General features: G+C 38.0%; 1 protein-coding gene across 3 annotated transcripts in view; it reads right to left on the reverse strand.

Annotated features, from left to right (window-relative positions):
• FAP (fibroblast activation protein alpha) overlaps positions 1-6,495 on the reverse strand; it is a 72,544-nt gene extending 66,049 nt beyond the window's left edge. For 2 of the 3 annotated variants that reach the window (XR_009504115.1, XM_059927167.1), the window contains exons 1-3: positions 6,296-6,495; positions 4,841-5,021; positions 4,423-4,507 (exon numbers count right to left, since the gene is read on the reverse strand). Coding sequence is in view for 2 of the 3 variants with exons in the window: in XM_059927167.1 (XP_059783150.1) it covers positions 4,423-4,507; positions 4,841-4,846 (91 nt within the window). In the remaining variant the exon portion in view is untranslated. Of the gene's footprint in view, positions 1-4,422; positions 4,508-4,840; positions 5,048-6,295 lie in introns of those variants that run through there. The other variant, XM_059927168.1, reaches the window with a different exon arrangement.
• Positions 6,496-20,567: the final 14,072 nt, after the last annotated feature.

Genomic DNA, 20,567 nt, shown 5'->3' on the forward strand with positions numbered 1-20,567 from the left:
TCAGTCCAAAGGTTAAAAATCCAAGTGTTTATAGGAGTCAAGCAGATGTTGTAAGTGAATATGGTACCTTGTGTAAATAAAATAGAAAGTATTGTCTGTTTTCTATTTTCTAGTGGGGTATGTAGCAAACTGGAGAATTCATTGTCAATCTAAAGACCACTGCTTCTCAGCCGACTATTACCTTGGGCCAATGTTGCCAGATCTAATATTTAAAAAGAAGCCAAAAGTGTACATTTTTATGTGAAATCTTCTGATTTTAAAAAGTTGACAACTAATACAAATTTGTATAAACCACTGCAGGCCAAAACCACCACCAACAACAACAACGAAAAAAAACAATAAAAGAAAAAGTGTGCAAAGGTAGACAGGAGGACTTCAGGGAGATCTGAGGCTAGGCTAACGATGGTTCTCCTTTCACAGCAGGTACTAGAGGCTCTGCCCAGGAGAACTTGGATTTCTCCACACTACATAATCTCCCTCTTCTTTCTCTCTCACTCAGTCTTATTCTGCACCCTCACTCACCTCAGCTTCCTTTATCATATCTCTTCCTTTCTTCAATCTTGCTTTTGCCTCAGAGCTGCCAGTATCCTTTATGAGGGCCTTGCACACAAAATTTCTGAAAAAATATTTGTTTTTGATCCAAGGAGGTGGGGGATAGGAACAGGGATGCTGCCCAGGGATAAGTACTCCCTACTCTCAGACTTAAGAAGAGCATTGTTGAAATCAAAATACATCACACAGAAGGCCTAGTTGCCATCTTTGTGTGCTAGGATGGAGAGCACAATAAAATGGTAGCTACCATTTATTAAGCTACTACAAAATGTTAGAAATCTTAGAAAAAAATTGTTAGTGTTTATTGAGTGCTTGCTTTATTGAGTGCTTGCTTATCACCATGTAGGGAACTCTATACTCAGTAGAAATCAAGAAAAGTGCAGATAGCTCCCACAATTCCTTTCACAAAGGTCCAGGAATTCAGAAACTATAAATCATGAAGCAAGGCCATATAGAATTTACTTGCAAAATTCTGTAGCTTCTGTTACTTTCCAATTCTAGTTTTTTGTTTGTTTGGTTTTTGTTTTGTCACCTCTGTATATCTCTTGAAACAAAAACTCCTGTGTTTATCCTTGGGGTTGGCGAAAATGAGGAAAAGGTGAAGAGCTTAGTTTCCACTCTTGGTTTGGTTGCATCTCTACACAGGAAGAGGAGTGATGCTTGGGAAGAAGAATCTCAAGAGAAAAAATAGAGCTAGGAGAAGAGAAAGAGAATCGGTTGAAGGAGTAGGCTGAGGCCAAGGAGGACGGCCTGGGTCTAAGGGGTGGAAACTCATATGTGTTTCCCATTTGGTGAAAATAAAAATGGGAAAACTTGGCAGTTCCAAACAAAGTTGCCTGTTATTTTTATTATTATGTGAGTGAGCTAAACGAATTGTTCTCATTTCACCATTCCATTGCCCTATTTGTTCCTAAAATCCTGCCTAATTCCTCCAAAGCTCTTTTAATCCAGAGATTGGTGTTCCTGGGACCTGCTCCCTCCTTGGAAAAGCCCCTCTCTCTTCTTCTTTCACTTAGACTCAGTGGTTTAAGTGAGCCAGTGGTCTAAGTGAACTCCTGATCTCATATTGGTGGTGATGACTGAGCATCCATACTGGGTTCTTACCATGCTTTCAGAGGAAAGTCTAAATTGCAGTACCTTTGTTTCCCCAACTAGCACAATGATGGGCAGGTGGAACTCAATTAGTTGAGTGGGACTAACTAGTGGGACTTCATTTGTTAATATATCAATAAATGAATGAGTGTTTCATAAGAGGGTCTTTAAGTTTCTCAAAGGAAGACTGTTCTTATGCTAGCACGTAAATCCTGGGTTAGGAATACGAGGGCACTTAAGGCAAATGTGAGGTAATCGGATTTCTGATGAAGTGTGAAAAGAAGGCTAAAGAGAAGCTTATTTGGCTCTGAATTTTCCATTCTTCCTTCCCCTTTCTCCTTCCCTTCTCCTGCCTTGCCACCTCAGATCCTCCCTCACCAGCCACTGGGCAGATGTGAGACTGAGAACTGGACCTGAAGTTCCACACTGGGGATGGCTGAGGAGCAGGGTGTGAGGAGAAAAGAGGGAAGTCATCAGGGCACACTTCACATCAGGGCTGCCTGGACCACTGACTGGAGGCAAGAAGAGTTTCAACCCTGGTCCTGCTCAGGAAAGTAGATAAATGAATAGTCCCCTGTACAATTTACTTAAGTGACATTCTGATAAGTTCTTCAGCAAATTTAGAATAGAAAAAGAATGGTATTATGGAAAAAAATAGTTCTCAGCTTTTTTATGATTTTCTGTTGCTGAAAGAGTACTAAAATTTCATCTGGGACTTCCCTGGCGGTGCAGTGGTTAAGAATCTGCCTGCCAATGCAGGGGACACGGGTTCAATCCCTGGTCCGGGAAGATCCCACATGCCGTGGAGCAACTAAGCCCGTGTGCCACAACTACTGAGCCTGCACTCTAGAGCCCGCGAGCCACAAATACTGAAGCCTGCGTGCCTAGAGCCCGTGCTCCGCAACAAGAGAAGCCACCGCAATGAGAAGCCCTCGCACCACAAGGAAGAGTAACCCCCGCTCGCTGCAACCAGAGAAAGCCCACGCGCAGCGAAGAAAACCCAATGCAGCCTTAAATAAATAAATAAATAAATATTAAATTACTTCAAAAAAACTTATAATAAATAAATAAATAAATAAATAAAATTTCATCTGAAGCTTAAACTGATTATTTCACTCTATCTGAAAATTACTTTGCTCTGAGAATCTCCCGTTGGTTGAAACAGAAAACCAGCTTATAAAGAACATAGGACTTTTGTAATATATGTAGATTATAACATATATCTCTGTTAAACTTGGGGAGAGGGTAAGCATTGGGATTATATATAATTAGACAAATATCTATGAGTGTGTATACTTATATACTATAACTGTAGTATATTTCTTATTAGAAATTATGACTCTAACTCCAAAGTGCAAATGCAACCCATCCTTGCCTGTAGACAAGGTGCAGGCTCACCATAAAATCCACACACTTTTGTTCTCAGAACATTTGTTTCTGATGGAGCAAAGTGTCCATTTCAAGTATTGGGGGGTTTTCTTTAAAATTCAGGAACTAATTTTGAATGTATTAACATCCAAAGTGTCAATAGGAACTAATTTACTACCTGACAATTGCTGGTGTGAGGGAAATATGGCCCCCAAACGAGGAAAGACAACAGTCTGAAAATAATTTTAACCTGAAAAAATATAAAAAATATGAACTCAGTCTGTCTCAACAGCCTCAGAATAATCTTGTGCTAGCAGAGAGGAATGAGGACTGAAAATCAACACTGAAGATACAAAAACATTGCCTTCATTTTATTGGTTAACCTCTTCATTTTGTAATTCTGTGAAAATCCCATGAGCATTTTGAATTTTTCAAAATATTTGTCTATATTTCATTTTTTAAAGCAACAAATCATTCAGGACTCATACTTTCTTTAGCTAAAGGCTGGTCATTGATCTTCCTTTACTGTCAGTTAGCTTTTAACCAAAGATATTTTCCACTTTAGCTATCATAAGATTTTAATATTTGCTGGTACAAACTTTTTTCCTTTCCCTAGACCCCAAGGCAGAAGACCTGTTATTATTGTACGTTTTTCCTGTTTTAGAACTTGAGCTTCTTTTCAGAGTTTCATAAAAATCTATTTCTCTAATATCACTGAAATATTTATAGACAAGAGTCTTAATTTAAATCCAAACTACCAATTTAAATCCAAACCCCAACATCAGTCTCCCAAGTTTTAGCAAAGTGAGATCAATCTTAATCTAAGCTTTTCTAAAAAAGATAAATTTATAACTAAACATAACACTTGCTTAATAATATTTAGTCTTCTAACTTGATTTTCTTGGCTACTGCATCTAGAACAACAATTTCACTTTTTCTATGCAGCTATTCTCGAGATCTCTATTCTTGACTGCCTCCCTAAATTTTTGGAAAGACTCATAATAAAAATTTCCATAGGTTCTGTTTTAACTTTTCCATTCTTACTCATCTTTACTTTCCATGAGGCAATCCAATAACGAAAGCAATGTTAGTTAAAAATATTGTCTCTAAAGGCCTGTCAAAGCTTGGAATTTAGCACATACTTTGCAGAGATGTAGGGGTGATATAGAAGAGCACTCAGGTTTTTCTATTGCTGAAATAATACTGGAAACCTCTTCCTACCCAAGCCTTAAATTCCTCAGTATTTCTGGTTGCTCAACAACATATCTGGGAGCTTCTAAGTCTTCTTAGAAATAACAGATTTACTTTGGAAAATAAGCACTTAGGAAATGTTCGATCACTTGTGACCAAGCACTAGTGCATTTTCCGAACTATTCTAGGCAGACAGAGCAAATTAGAGAAAATTCTTACCTCTTGAAGGACGTAAGACAATGCACATCACCAATAAGGCAAGCACAGCAGAAGTGGCAACTCCAAGTACAATTTTTAACCATGTCTACATAAAATAAAGAAAATTAGACATATAAATGGTTTCTGCTAAATAGTAGAATTGGCAAGCTTTTGTTTACACCTAAATCCCCTTTCTCCCTCCCCATAAAGCTTTTGATTGTCTTCCACTGATCTGGCTATAATTGCTGGAATTCTTCCAGCTCTGCAAGGAGAAATGTTTCTACAGTATATTTAGAACAAATTTCCCAATCCCAGCCCACTCCAGGAAGTACATACTTATGTACAAATCCTCACCTTCTATACGATAGAAAACTCTGATCGCGCTCAATTCAGCCAGCCCCCATGCTTTTAGCAAGTATCTGAGGCTGCATATACTAACCTTCATTTTTTCCAGATGTTTTTGAAAGTTAGCTAATTCTGACTTCAGAGCGTGGGTCACCGGATCTGTGAAAACCGTTGAAAGAAGTAAGTCTGTCTTCGTAGTTGGAAGCCGAAGCTAGGGCAAGGGTTTTTTTTCTTTCCACAGACTTTTGAATACCGTGCCAAATTTCAAAAGATTTCTGTAAAATCAGAAACAGATTTTGGGGGCGTTCTTGGCCTTGAAATGAACTGTGAGTGGCTCAAGGGAGGTTTTATAGCGTTCTCATCCTTGTAAATTCTACACCAACATCTGCTTACGTTGCCACACGGAAGTGTTTTTTTTAAATTATTTTTTACAAGTTTAGGTTTTTGTTTCATTTTCTTCTAGAAATCACTTACAGATCACATTGGCAAGTCATTGGGTTTTGGATAACCTTTCTATTTGCAACCAAAAGAAGAATTTAAAATAATATAAATTCCAGGTGTGCACAGTACACATATATCTCATTTTTAGCAGAGGAAGAAAATTAAAGTCACATAAGATTTTGTGAGAAAGACACCACATTATTGCAATTTCTTTTCTTCCTCTGGGAGATTATGAGGTACTGCAGACAGAAATGTTTTTCTTTCAGCACAATTTCTTTGTCCATATAGCACCATATGCACTTTCAGTAAATACAGAAGTTTAAAAATTCAACTGTCTAAACCCACGACTGCTTTACTTTAAAGAAATAAAATGCCATCTGGTGAAATTTAGGATGGGTTAGGTGTGTATGCACAGGCCAGAAAGATGGAAAGATCAGTAAGAATAATTTACCAGCAGACCTTTGAAAGAATGAAAATGGCTTTGCAAAAGTGATATTTTTGCTTCCCTCTCAGAATAGCTTCTGAGAGAGGAGAACAGTTAGTAATTATAAAGCCTTTAAAATAAATAAAAAAGCATTTGAAAAGAGAAGTAAGTTGTATGTACAATTTCATTTTGGCTAAATTTACATAAATCCAAAGCAATCGGTCAACTTGACATCAGTAAAATGGTAGTCTGAATTAAAACACACACACACACACACACACACACACACACACACACACCAGTTTCTTGGAGTATATTGGCTGGTTCAATGCAATTCATTTGGATAGATTATGTTGTTCCACATAAATACAGTTGTTAACCTACTGTCTTTTAGTTCTTCCACTAATGGTTTTCTTCTTTGGACATTTGTAATGGTCTCAACCTGACTAAAACAAACTTCATGGTGAGCTTTCATGGATTTTTCATGAAAAGTAATGAGGAAATGTTCCTGAAATCTTTTGCTGTTTGCTTTATTCAACTGGTCTGATTACCATGGGAGGCTTTCTCCAGCACAGAGCAGGACGGTGGCTTATGAACTTCCTCTTAGACATTCTCCAGACATCCCTCCCTGAATTCCAGCCTTATGAAAATTCTGTTGAGGAAAATGAGTCATTAAGCACTTACTGGCAGAGAGATGTGACCACCTTGAGTTGGAGAGGAGCCCCTCCATCCTTTCCAGTTGATGGGGCCAGCTCTTTACAAACTGAAGCAATCATTAAGATAAACATCCAAATTATGCTATATGCTTGTAGGCATCTCCGTGTGATTGTGAGATCCTCAAATCCAAGATAAAAGCCACCAGCCAGGTCCCAAGTCAGCTGCTCCCATGTGGGTCCTCTTGGATTGATTGCCTTCTTTGGAAAATTCATACAACGTGTTCTCAGAAGTTCTGTCCCAGCCTGCCAAAGCGCCAAAGTCCACAAGTACTTTTTAGTGAGTTATTCCCACGACTTTACATCTTGAAGAGAAACTGACTATAATACATGATTAGGGCGTGATTAAAATGGTTGCTCTTGGCTTTAGCAATTAAAAATGCACTGACGTGCGACTGGTTTGAGTACCACTTAGGACTGCAGTCAAGTGTAGGTGTCTGCAAGAAAATCATTTTGACTGGATCTAAGGAGAAATCAGGGTGCTTTAAGAGGGAGAAATTTAAATTGAAACTGTTAGTGAGAAGGAAAATTCTAGTCTAAAACACATTTCTTTAGTTTTGTTTGTTTTTTCCTTGGATGGTTGGGTGATTCAAACTGCAGCTTCTGGAAAATTCTGACTGGTTTGAATGGTTTCAAGAAAAATGAGACTGACTGCAGAAATAAAGATGTCAAGGTTTTTTCCATCTGATTCCATGAGTTAGGGATACATTGCTTATAACAGAACTGCAAATGTCCATCCCTTTGAGATAATGTGTAAGTGCTCTAATTTTCATCCAAACAAGTACTCCCACAAAAAAATTTAGATTCTTTTAATATTATAACATCTTCGATGATTTTTTCTCCTTTTAGAGTCAAAATGAAAATGCTTATACTAACATTTTTTAAACATTGAGGAAACTGACTACTATTCTTATTTTATACAGTTAGTTAATATCTAGTCAACATTTTTGTTGGGAAAACAAATATGAATAAGCCACAGTCTGCATCTTCAGGAAGCTTACATTCTTCTACAAGCTTGGCAAGTAAGTCCTTACATATCTGATTCTTTTCCCTCTCTGGAGCTCTTGCTGAGAATGAGCCTGAAGCTAAGTTTGTGCTTAGTAGAAAATAACTTACTTTTCTGGGTTTGTTGACTGCTGCATGGACTCAGAGGAGAGACAGAAAGTAAACATGGCTCATGTTTGTGATTCTTAATTCAAGTCCTATTTTTGCCAAGACTGGGACTTTTCTCAGAAAGCAACTCTGGATCTATTCATTGCTGCAAAAATAGAAAGTATGACTTTGGCCTGTAAACAACTAAGAGCAAGAATTAGGATAGTAGTGGCTCAAGTGAGCTTTTTCCAGAGATGGACCTTATAAGGCTTAATTTAGAATATGATTGCATTTTAGTAAGCCCACTGGATAAGTTAACTATAACATAATTCCTTAGCTTGCTAAGAGAGCTTTCTAGAACTATTTAGTAATAGCCACTGTGTGTCTGCCAAAAATGATTTTGATTTAGATGTTTTCCCAGAAAATACGTTCAGCTATATATTCCTACAGTGTGAAGGTTAAGATGATGCTGAAAGCATAAATAAGGATGTTGTGTTTTTAATTGGGGGTAGGGAGATAAAGAAAGAGACATGCATTCATTAACCAAAAGCTAAAATAGATTATTTAAGGTTGAGTGATACTCTAAAATAAAAATTTGCTCCAAAGAAGGCCATGCCTGCCCATTTGATTCCTCAGATTTGGTAAAAATTTCCTGTCAACTGTTTTATACAAAGTGCTTTAATACATTTCATTTAACTCATACCAAAACTCATTTTAATGATTACGAAATGGAGCCCTGAAAAATTAGGTAACTTGCCCAAGATTCCAACAGGAACCAATGTTACTATGTTATATTGCTTCTTTGTGATAATTCCTGAAGCTGATTCCAAAGTAATAAATATGTTTTTAAAAATAAATAAATAAAAATTTTAATTAACATCTCATTGATTTTCTTTTGAAAGACATCTTAAGGGGGTGATGGTAAAATAATTACAGCTAAAATATGCATAATCCTCACATCTTCAGAGCACATTGTTACACATGACTCAAAAGACCACAGTCTTACTCTGCAGGGACTGTGTCCAAAATGTTAACTTGGTTAGAGTTTTATTAGAATTGAGGTCTAATAATCAGAGCAGTAGTTATATAGTACCTGGGGTTAGAAGGTCTTCCTTCAGGGACTTGTTTAAATTAAGGGATTCATCAGAATACCCAACATCAAAGATATTTGAGACCTAAGCTAAGAAAAGCTAAGATTGGGACTTCCCTGGTGGCGCAGTGGTTAAGAATCTGTCTTCCAATGCAGGGGATGCTGGTTCAATCCCTGGTCAGGGAACTAGATCCCACATGCATGCTGCAACTAAGAGTTCGCATGCCACAACTGAGGACCGCACGACCCGCAACTAAGACCTGGCACAACCTAAATAAATAAATTAAATAACTAATACTAATAATAATGAAAAGAAGAGCTAAGATTGTCAAGGCTCATAGTAACTATCGCATATTTGTAGATCTGGAAGACGTGACATAACAGCATCAATGAAAAACGATACAGCTTAAACTACTTTTCAATCTGATCTGTTTTCTAAAACCCCAGTTGTTACAAGAGGGAGAATATGAAGCAACACGTCTCCCAGTTTGTAATTGATACCTACTTTCTTAATAGATGTTATAATTAGATGCCAGTGGTTTATTATCCTCTAATAATTAGCGCAAGTTCTCCTTAGTGGCCCAGAGAGTTAACAGTCAAGTTGGATTAGAAAAGAAATAGCAGGGAAACAACCTGTTTCTTTGGGTGTTTTGATGCAGTTTAAAAATGCAAATATTGGACTTCCCTGGTGGCGCACTTGTTAAGAATCCGCCAGCCAATGCAGGGGACATGGGCTCGAGACCTGGTCCAGGAAGATCCCATAAGCAGTGGAGCAACTAAGCCCGTGTGCCACAACTACTGAGCCTGCGCTCTAGAGCCCGCAAGCTGCAACTACTGAGTCCGTGTGCTGCAACTACTGAAGCCTGCGTGCCTAGAGCCTGTGCTTTGCAACAAGAGAAGCCACCACAATAAGAAGCCTGCGCACCACAACGAAGAGTAGCCCCCCTTCACCGCAACTAGAGAAAGCCTGCACGCAGCAATGAAGACCCAACACAGCCAAAAATAAATAAAATAAAATAAATAAATATAAAAAAATAAAAAATAAAAATGCAAATATTACATTTCCTTAGAAGTAGTTAATCAATAGGCTTGATCATATTAAATAGTTTAAATGGAATGTGTAAGCGTTTTATATACTTTGATAAAACTTATTAAAGACACTGCTATTTCACTAGTATTTTAGAGTAGAGAATATTACTACTAATAGCTAATGTTTATTGAACACTTTTATTAATCCTGACCTTTTTCTAAGCACGGTACCTGTACTCTCTCATTTCATCTTCAGAACATTAGTACCACTATGATCTTCATTTGAAACATAAGGACATGGACGCACAGAAAATTTAAGTAACTCCCTCACAGTCATATAGCTTACGACTATGTGTTCATGAGCGATGTGGGCAGTAGCAATGGCACATGAACCCAAACAGTCTTATTCTATAACACGATTTGATTGGTCCATGTTTAAGTTTCTGCCAGGAGGGTATATATAGGTATAGTGATGGGATGTGTAATCGAGACTGGATCTAGGAGGAGGTAAAGCAGGAGGAAGATATTAGATGGGCTAATAAGCTGGATATCTTGATGAGGCCAGTGATAGAATAGGAAGTAAAGAAGTTGTTCCCAGAAAGGAGCAGGTTTCAGTTTAAGATTTCAGTTCAAAGTGCTGACAAGGTCTAGGGTGTGGATACAGAAGTAGTGAGGAGGAGGAAAGAAGTGAAGGTACCTAGAGATATAAATAGTTGTCAAAACAGTGAGAGGCAAGGGAGTCATTTGAGATGTATATCTGGGAACTTAATTTACCTCAAATTATGGCAATACTTGTGGAGGGGGAAGAAATACACTGACTCACATTCTTAACTCTTTATAAAAGAGTTGGAGAGATTCCCAGATCAAACTGGTAGAATGAACATGTACATTAATTTCTTTGCCTTCTGAAACACCATTAAACTGATTGCAAAAGGAAGAAAAGGATAAGGCATGTAACAATGGAGAGATGGAGAGAGGATCACCAGTGGATAAAGCAGAGCAGAAATAGCAACTCCCTGGGACACATCTAGAAAGAAACTTGCATGGAACAGTTCCAGAATTGAAATGGCATTTACCACTGAGGGTAGGAGAGAGAAATGGTGCTGGACAAAAGGAGGCTAGTTAGATATCCATATACGGACTCTTCATCTCTGGATGCAAAACAATCTGCAGCTGAGCATTTACCCCAGGCAAAAAACAAAAGATTAAATTTTAAGAGATATTAAACTACTGTTGTGGAGTACCAGAGGAGCCAGCTGGGAGTCAGTGCAACAAAGTAAATTCAGTCCTCCAGCTCAAGGGCTTCCTGACCTCTTATCCTTAAACAAAACCCACCAGCTGACAAGCCCCACCTGCATACCAGGGTCTCTCCATTCTTCCCTCATTCTTATGTCTGCTACAAAAACCAAGAATCAGTAAACAAGGATAATATTTTTTTTAAAAAAAAGAAGAATCCAAACCTTAAAACATGAAAGAAAAGTAAAGACACTAAGAAGGACAAGTAGGAAAAAAAAAAAAAGACACTCAAGAAAAATAGAAAAAAATGACCAGGAAGATAATTATGAGAACAGAGGACAACCTTTAAAAAAGCTTGAATTCAGTGATCCCATTTCTGGCTCATATCCAAAGGAAGTGAAGACAGGATATCAAAGAGATATCTGCACTCCCATGTTCATTGCAGCATTATTCACAATAGCCAAAATATGGAAACAACCTAAGTGTCCATCAATAGATGAGTGGATAAGGAATTCTGGTATACATATACAATGGAATATTATTCAACCATGAGAAAGAAGGGATCCTGCCATTTGTAACAACATGGATGGATCTGGGAGGCATTATGCGAGGTGAAATAAACTAGACAAAGAAAGACAAATATGTCATGTTAACATTTACATATAAAATCTTAAAAAAAATGTCAAACTCATAAACACAGAGTAGAAAAGTGGTTGCTGGGGGAAATAGGGGGAGCTTGGTAAAGGGTACAAACTTTCAGCTATAAGCTGAATAAGGTCTGAGGATCTAATGTAAAGCATGGTGATTACAGGTGATAACACTGTATTGTACAAAAAAAATTGCTAAGAGAGAAGAACTTAAATATTCTTACAAAAAATGTGAGGTGATGAATGTATTAATTAACTCAAGGGGGGGTTCCTTTCATAATGTATATGTATATCACCACGATTTATACCTTAAATATCTTGCAATTTTACTTGTCAATTATACCCCCCAATAAAGGTAAAATTAAAAAAAAATTAAAAAGCTTGAATTAGTATCCTCACTGTGATTCAATAAGATATTGCCACAATTTAGACAACAGGTTATGATAAAGTAATATTAAAAAAAACTCTTACATATTGAAAATACGACTGCCAAATTTTTAAAAATCGATATAGGTTTTGGGAAATGAAATTGAAGAAATCTCTCAGAACAGAAAGACGAAGATGGATAATATGATGAAAAAGGTAAGACACATAGAATATAAACTCAGAAAGTCCAACATCCAATTAGTAGGAGTTTGAGAAAGAAATGTCAAAGAAAGCAGAGGGAAAAGTATTATTATAGAATGAAGGCAAGAGAATTTCCCAAAGATGAAGAAGAAAATACATCTTCTGGGCCTACAAAATGCCCAGGGCAAAATATGAGAAAAAACTCATACAAAGACATATAACTGTGAACTTCTAAAATATTAATTACAAAAAGAAAATTCTAAATTCTTCCAGAGAGAAAAAATTGCCTGCAAAAGAAGCAAGATATAGACTGACAACAAATTTACCATCTGCCAACTAGATGCTGCAGAACAAAGGTATAATGTTTTTAAAGTTCTGAGAGAAAATGCTTGTCATGCTAGAATCTACTTAGTCAAGATAGGAGTCAAATATGAGGACAAAATAAAGATAGTTTCAGATGTATGAAAACTCAGAAAACTTACACCCCAGATATCCTTTCTTAGGAAGGAACTTGAGGGTGTATTTCAGCAAAATGAGGCATTAAAGTACTGAAGTCATCATTCAGGGGAGAGAAAAGCTGAGCCAAGAAAGAAAGAATCTGGTCTTTGAAAACCCGATGCTAGCATTGTGTGAACCCCTGTCTCCAGTCTTTTCTTAAGACAGATCTAGTCCTTTGCATAACTAATTTTTTCTAAGTTTGAATTGTTTTTCATGCCACTTGTAAATAGGAGTCCCAATAGTCACACAACTGATGGAAGTAATTGATGGTATGTAAAAGTAGGATCTTAGAAACATTCTCAACTAAGCAGCATGAGAAGTTCTGTTAGACCCACAGAGAAAGAAACATAATCCTGCTAAACTACTTAGCTCAAAAGCAATACTTACCTAGTCACAATAGTTTGAGTGTTTATTGGTTTTACATTTTTACAATTCATGTGGACAAATCACAAAAGACTATTTTGTAGTTAGAAATTATTGATCAAAATGATTTATTTATTATTTATATGCTAATAAAATTAAATGTATAGCTAACAAAGTCGGAAAGTGGAAGGGGGGTGAAGAAACACGGATAGATGGACAGGAAAACACATGCCCTCATCTCCCAAAGCAGGCAGTCAAGAGATCTCATCCATGATGAACAGAATAAGAATTGGAAGTACACATAACTGTCCCTGCCATGTCATCTCCAAATGGTATTGAGGGCACAGTGTAGGAAGGGAATATTTACCTTAGTAGAAATATAGGACCACCTGATTTTTCATATTGTTTCAGAAAGTTTAAAAGATAAATCTGAAAATTCATATGATGAATTAGCAGGTCTTCTTCACTAAGTAGTCTCATACAGTAGGTGACATTTGTGGATTTGCCTGGGTAAACTGCCTGTTTCTACCATTTACCTAATTTTTTCTATTGTGCTATGGAGCAAATGTGTCTGGCAGACGGTGTAGGGAAAGATTATGATAGCAAAGTAAGATTTATGGATGAGAAAATAGGAAAGGCATTACCAACATGGGCTCAAGTTTTTGCTTGTGTCACCTTCTCAATGAGGCTGAATCACTCCCTTAAAATTGACCCCCCCCCTCCACCTCCAGTTTTTCTTAGCTTACTCTTCTTTTTTTCCATAGATTTTGCCACTTCCCAATATCCTGGAATATGTATGTATGTATTATTTTTACTGCTTATTCCTCTTTACCACACATACTATCTCCATTTTTGGCTTGTTTCACTCATATAGCCCAAGGACATAGGAACAATTCTTGGTGTAAAGTAAGTGCTTAATAAATATTGTTATCTGAATGAATGCATGAAGAAGAATATAGAGGATTTGGTGCTCACTGGCTGCTCACTGTGGGCCCAAGCTAGATATGGCTCAAAGAGAGCACCTCCAGGTGTGACCAGTAAAGGGCCAAGCTCATGATTATTAAACAATCAGATATTAACAACTGTTATCTTAACAATTATCGCTTAATCCTTGTGTTACTATTTCAGGGTGCCTTTCAACATGAATTGCAGTTTAGTTCATTATAACATGGAGAATTAGTAATAGGAGATTTTACTGCAGATATTCAGTTATTTTTTCCTGAGAACTGAGGAAAGATTACCAACTATGTATGAGAAGTATCTGTTTTATGGATTAGTAAAGTGAGAATTAGTTGAACTTCATGTCTACTTCCTTTTGACATTCTAATTAGTGAAATTTCAATTAATACGTAATCTAATCAATTCTGTGTTCCACTCTGATAATTTTTCTAAAGTTGACCTGAAATAAATAGACTGCCAGATATTTCTCCAGCAAAGAGGGGTTTATTCGGGATCAGCAGAGAATTGCTATTTGGGGTCTGTGACCATGATGAGCCAAGTGCAAGTTCCCCTGCATAGCAAGCGAAGGAGAATGCTTTATAGGGAGGAAAAGGAAGTTGAGAGGGCTGTAGTAAACAAAGAGTCCATAGCTTTTCATTGGCTGAGTCCTCGCCAGGAAAGAAGAGTACTTTTTCTTCTTCCTGTTGGGCTCTGCTATCCTTGAAGGGCGTGAGAGCTCCCTCTTCTGGTCTCCCAATTGTATTGAGGTTTCTGTTTATTCATATTTTACATCTCCCCCTTTTGATCAAGATCTTTCTCTGAGGGACTCCCCTAGCAGTCCAGTGGTTAGGACTTCGAGCTTCCACTGCAGGGGGCACAGGTTCTGTTCCTAGTCAGGGATATGTCGCATGGCACAGCCAAAAAAAAATCTTTCTCTGAATGCATTGCTTATCAACAGTTAGGTTTTCTGGTTTCAGTGACCTTTTATCTTTTACTGTCAGGAAGGACATTTCCTAGGTATAATATCTTATATATCATACCTAGTGTCCAGATTAGAAAACTATTAAGGTCACATTAGAGAAACAAGGAGGAGTAGGAAGGAGAACTCCCAGGCATTTTTTATCTCAAGTCCATATGCTATCAAGATCATAGACACTGGAGATCATCTGAAGCATTATGCCATCACCAAAGTTTTGGCAACAAACTTCCAACATGCCTAGTCTGGATATTTTAGGAAAGCTGTCTTATCAGATGTCATCTACTTCAATTCTCTGAAATCTTTACTTTTAGGTCACCAGATGATGATCTAGTCAGTGTTTGGTTCTTTCTTTAGGTGTGTCTTGTGAATCCAAAAGTCTATTCCTTGGAGTTTGACAGCACAAGGGTTGGTTAGTAGTACCTGATAGGGGCCTTTTGAGAAAGGTTGAAGAGAGGTATTCTGGAAGTGCCTTTTCCAGTAGATGAATCTCCAGGTTGCAAGGTATGATGCTTAAGGTCTTCATCTCCCAAGGGCACACTGTGAAATTTTTGCTCTACCAAAGCATGATTATTTTTATTAAAAGCAACTAGGCCTTTGCAATATTAGAATATATCTCCTTTTAACAGTCGTGTGTCAAAAAAAGCAGGAGCCAAGTTCACTGGGCATCCCATGACTGTATCAAAGGGTGAGAATTTGTGAGTTCCAAAAGGGGTGGATCTGAGATTTAGAAGGACCAATGGCAATGCTTTTGGCCAAGGTATTTGGAGGGCTTTGACCAATTCTGCCAATTGAGTTTTTTTAATAATGTCGTTAATGCATTCAGCTAAACCAGAGGATTGGGGGTAGTAAGCACGGAAAGATTTCCAGATCAGACTTCAGGATTTGTGAGGAATTAGGCCTCTCAGTAAAAGCCCAAGGCATTACTGTGCAGGTGAATTATTTTTCTTCTCAAGTGAAGGCAAAAATGTATTGGCTAGCTTCACCAACTGTAATATTAGAGAATGCGCTGCATAATCAGTTACAGTAAAGAATTTACTTCTGGTGGGAATGGATGTTAGTAATGTATGAGAGTTAGAAAAACAGGGTGTCAAGGGATAGCACTGTTGTTTATTGCTTGGAGGTCCTGGACAAACCTCCACCTTTGGCCCTTAATTTTTCTCACAGGTAAGAAAATGGGGCTAGTATGAGGGTTAATGGGGCCTTGAGCCTTGTAATCTTTTGTTATGGGCTTTCTGCCTTATAGGATTTCTTTACTTATAGGGTATTGATAATTTGGGGAAGAGGTCTTGAGGATTCTATTTGAAACTTGATGGGAGGTGCACTGTGAATTTTGCCAACTTCAGTTGGAGATTTTGCTCATAAGGAAAGTGGTAGCTGATTCAATAGGGACAAAAGATCAGTGTTTTCAGAAACAGCTCTAGTACCTTCAGGGACTGGACAAATAAATAATGTCAAAGGGTTATTTAATTCACCTGGTTGATTATTTTGATGACTACTATCAAATCTCAGAATTATTTTCCACTTTGGGGAGGAAGAAATTCCAGCATGATACTTCTCTAAGAAGTCTTAGCCTAATAAATGAATAAGGAGGAAAGGGGGTGTATCTCTCAAAGGGTCTAAGCAAAAGGGAATAAGTTCAGAGACAGGAACCTCTTAAGGTTCATTAGAGATCCCCACTATTTGTACTGTTTTAGTACTCCAAGACAGGGGCTGCTTTGTTGTAGTGGGGCTGAGCACCAAGAGTGTGGTTCCGATGTCATTTAGGACTGGAAGAGAGTCATCCTCAGTCTAGACAAATGTTTCTCCAAGCCAGTGAAGAAGATTGAGAAGAGCCCCTGTAGTTCCTCAGAGCCATGTCATTGAGAATCAGGAGGACATTGGAAAGGCTGGTTAGAAGGCTGAAGGTGCCTAAAGTGCTTAAATTTGTAATAATCTCTTTTTCAATGTCCTGGCTCTTTATAACAGTAGAAGAAACTAGGAAGATTTTGTTTTGTTTAGGACCCTTCATTTGCTGCAGTTGAAGAATTTTGGCCATATTTTTTTGAGGTGACTCATCTGGAGTTTGAGAGAGCTGGTTTGCCAGATTAACTAAATCTGGAATAGGCGTAGTTTCCCATTCCATTCTGGTCCTTTTCACTAGAAGGGAAAGGTCACAGTTCAGCTCATTAATAAGCATAAAGTTAAAAGCTACCTGGGTAGAATCAGCATCTGAAAAAAAAGCCAGAATTTTCTTTAAAAATAATCTGAAGTCGATTGTAAGAATCATGAACAGATTCATCAGATTCTGTGTGCAAACTTGAAATTTGTTCCAACCAACAGGCTTTGGAAAAGCCCTAAGAATGACTCCATGAAGTTGCCTGCTGATTGCTTGAGCCTGATCAAATAATAAGTTAGGGGGTTGGTCTCCCATTTGTAATTTTAGAGATCTTTCAGGATTTCCCCAATTAGTGGTTTTCATCCAATGCTGGGCTTGACCTTCACTGACAAACTTATGAACTAGCTGATAAAGTCAGAAAAACCAGGTCAACAAGTTTGAATGACTATATTAAATTCCTCAGCAAATCTGTGAGGATCTTCAGTTACTTTGGAAAAATCTTTGGCTATGGCTCGCAGTTCAGCTTTGATTCAGGGGATATAAGAAATTAAAGGTTTAGCCTCTGAACCCACAGAAGGCTTAATTTAAAAAGGACAATTTCTGACAAGTTCAGAGGAAAAGGGAGTGGGAAGAGTTTCAGAAAAGGGGAAGTCTGGCAAGAGAATGAGTATAAGGGAACTGAGGGTATAGAGGAGACGTGGGTGGTGTAGAAGGAAAGGAGGAAGATGGTGCTGGTGACTGGTGCCTCAGTTAATCTTAAAAATCTTATTTTGCAGAGAAGCAATTTTAGACTCCTGATAATGTTGAGAAGCCTTAAAATACCAATTGAAATAAGCATTCCACTAAGCTCTGGAAATTTTTGAGCTATTGCAGTCCAATTCAGTTTTAAGGATATTAAATTTAGAGATTCCAAAAGTTCTTCATAATGGCCATTGATATTCTAAATTCCCTTTGGTCAAGTTGGTCTATTTTCTTAGAAATGAACATGAGGAAAAAGCACACTTTTTAAACATAAAACTGACCAGAGACCTTGTAGGGGGACACCCTCAAAATATTTAGATAACTGGGATCCTATTCTCAGAAGTTTTTCTCTCGAGTAGAGAACAATTTTCAAACAGCTTAAACAGCTTATAGTACAAACAGCTCAATTCAAACAGCTTGCAAGCAGTACCAGCCAATTCTAAGGAAACAGCTTGGTCCCAGAAGAGTGAGGCCAAAGGCTTTTTCAGCCAGTTTCCAGAGAATAGCCCCTTCCAAATGAATAGGCCAAAGGCTGAAAACCGGCAGTTTCAGAGAAGCAGACCCTGTTCCCAAAGGAATTGGCCGAAGGCTTTTTTAGCCAGCTTCAGTTGAAACAGACTGATCTCAAAATCAAACCAAAGTGCCAAAAAGGTACTCATATACAGAACAAGGCTTTAACCAGAAAGACAAGACCTTAAAATAGATCTCAAATAAATCCTGGAGAGCTTCAAATGCAAAGAGGATGTGAGTTCTGATCCAGGAGAAAGAAGTGCTTTCAAACTCCAGGGTTGGCAAGAAAGCAGTGAGTGACAATGGCCTCTATTGTGGGTACTGCACCTGTTTGCTAACCAACCCCAGAGCTATTGGAGGTCTTCTCTGGTCCCAGTACAGGTCAACATTTTGGTAGCTGGAAATATTTTATTTGGAGATAAATAGACTGCCAGATATTTCTATCTGGCAGTCTATTTATCTCCAAATAAAATATTTCCAGCTACCAAATGAACCAAATAAAATATTTCCAGCTACCTGAATGAACCAAAGATAGGTTCATTCAGGATCAGTAGACAACTGTAATTCAGGATCTGCAACAATGTAAGCCACATGCAAGTCCCCGCACAGCAAAAGAAGAACTCTTTTACAGAGGGGAAAAGGAAGTTGGGAGGGCTCTAGTAAACAAAGAGTCCGTGGCTTTTCATTGGCCGAGCCCTTGTCAGGAAAGAAGAGAAGGCTTTCTTCTTCCAGTTGGGCTCTGCTATCCTCCAGGGCATGAGAGCTCCCCCTTGTGGTTCCCCAACTGTACTTAATTGAGGTTTCTGTTTATTACTTTTTTTACATCAGCAACTTGTAGTTTAAAATATATACATATAATAGTATCAGAATATTATAATTAATTATGAGAGCAATCATTTGATCAAATTCTAGAGATAGAGAAAAAAGTCTGTGGGGTTCATGTGCCACATTTGTGGGACTTTAAAAACTTTTTTTTATTGAGGTATAGTTGATGTACAATATTATATAAGTTTCAGGTGTACAACACAGTGATTCACAATTTTTAAAGGTTATGCTCCATTTATAGTTATCATAAAATATTGGCTACATTCCCTGTGCTGTTCCATGCTCATGGTGGATGATTTGGTGTAACAATCAATTTGAATGGCAAGGCTTAGCTGATGTGGTCAAGGAGTTGTATGGGAGCCTGTGGGATCCAAAAAGACTGTGGGCTGTCTGGACCATCTGGTGGCTAAGGGATTGTGCTTTTCCTCTAATTGGCACAAACTCTGGTGCAGCAAGTTCTCCCTTTCTTGCTGCCTCCTCAGAGCTCATACTGATGAACTGTCACAGGGGAGGTAGTTGTGAAGAAGGATGAAGGAAACAGCAGGCAGGAGAGAGGAAAAGCAGATGGTGGACTCTGTGGAAACACTGTCTGGTCAGGCATGAATTTGCTGTCCTATAATGTGATGCCACAACTGGTTACACTGAGGCATGAGCGCAAAGCCACAATTTCTCTCTTGGCGAACACTGAAGGTCAGAGAAATTACTTTTGTTGTGATACGGAGGCATGGCCTTTTATTCTGTTGTTACCCTGTTCCTACTGTAATAGGAAAAAGGAACAACAACATTGCCTTCTCCCGTATAAACTCCCATTTCCTGATGGAATGTAAAAGAAGAAAATCCCCTTTGTTGAAAACAGGAGGGGCCATGCTTGACTGCATGAGGACTTGCTCTAGTTTGCTTTTATTCAAATAAAATATCCAATGTGCGTTACTAGATATTTTCAAACGTATTCTTACAGCCCGAAGTACTATTTATGCCAGAATCTCCTTATCCCTATGATTCACACAATTTGTCCCTCGCTAAATGTACGGTCCCTCCTTTGAAAAATCCATAGTCACTGACCTCTGGGTGCCATTACAGTATCAGCCTAGTGGTAAGCCTAATATTTCATAGAAGCACAGAGACTTCTATGGTTTCAGTATTTCTAACATGGTCATATCTTAGTTATAGACAAGATAAAAATACCCAGAAAAAAATATTTTTTCATAATACTTCAGGAAAATATCCACTTGCTCTAAAATTCTTTTCTACTACCCCTCTGAATGTTTCCAGGACCAAAGAGGCAGCAAGGTTTTTGAGGAAAAGACACATTGTCGACCTTGTGTAAGAGTTTATCCAATCTTGAATTTGGGGGCTAGAAAAGATTTGCAGGACACAAAACACTTTTAATCATTATTTTGCTACACTCTATTTAACAATTAGGTAATAGAATACTCCAGACACTAAACCAGTCACAAAAACTTTGGTAAGAGAAAAAAATCAGATGGAGAATCAAGAACTAAGTATCTCATCCTATTTAGAGGACTTGAGGTAGAGGCGCGGGGAGGGGAAAATGATGGGAATGATGCCTTCCTTCTTCCACTTCCCTAGATCATAATGGTCTTCGCTGTAACAATAATCTGTTGATTATGA

This window comes from Balaenoptera ricei, chromosome 7 (assembly GCF_028023285.1).
Source record: "Balaenoptera ricei isolate mBalRic1 chromosome 7, mBalRic1.hap2, whole genome shotgun sequence".
Lineage (NCBI taxonomy): Eukaryota > Metazoa > Chordata > Mammalia > Artiodactyla > Balaenopteridae > Balaenoptera > Balaenoptera ricei.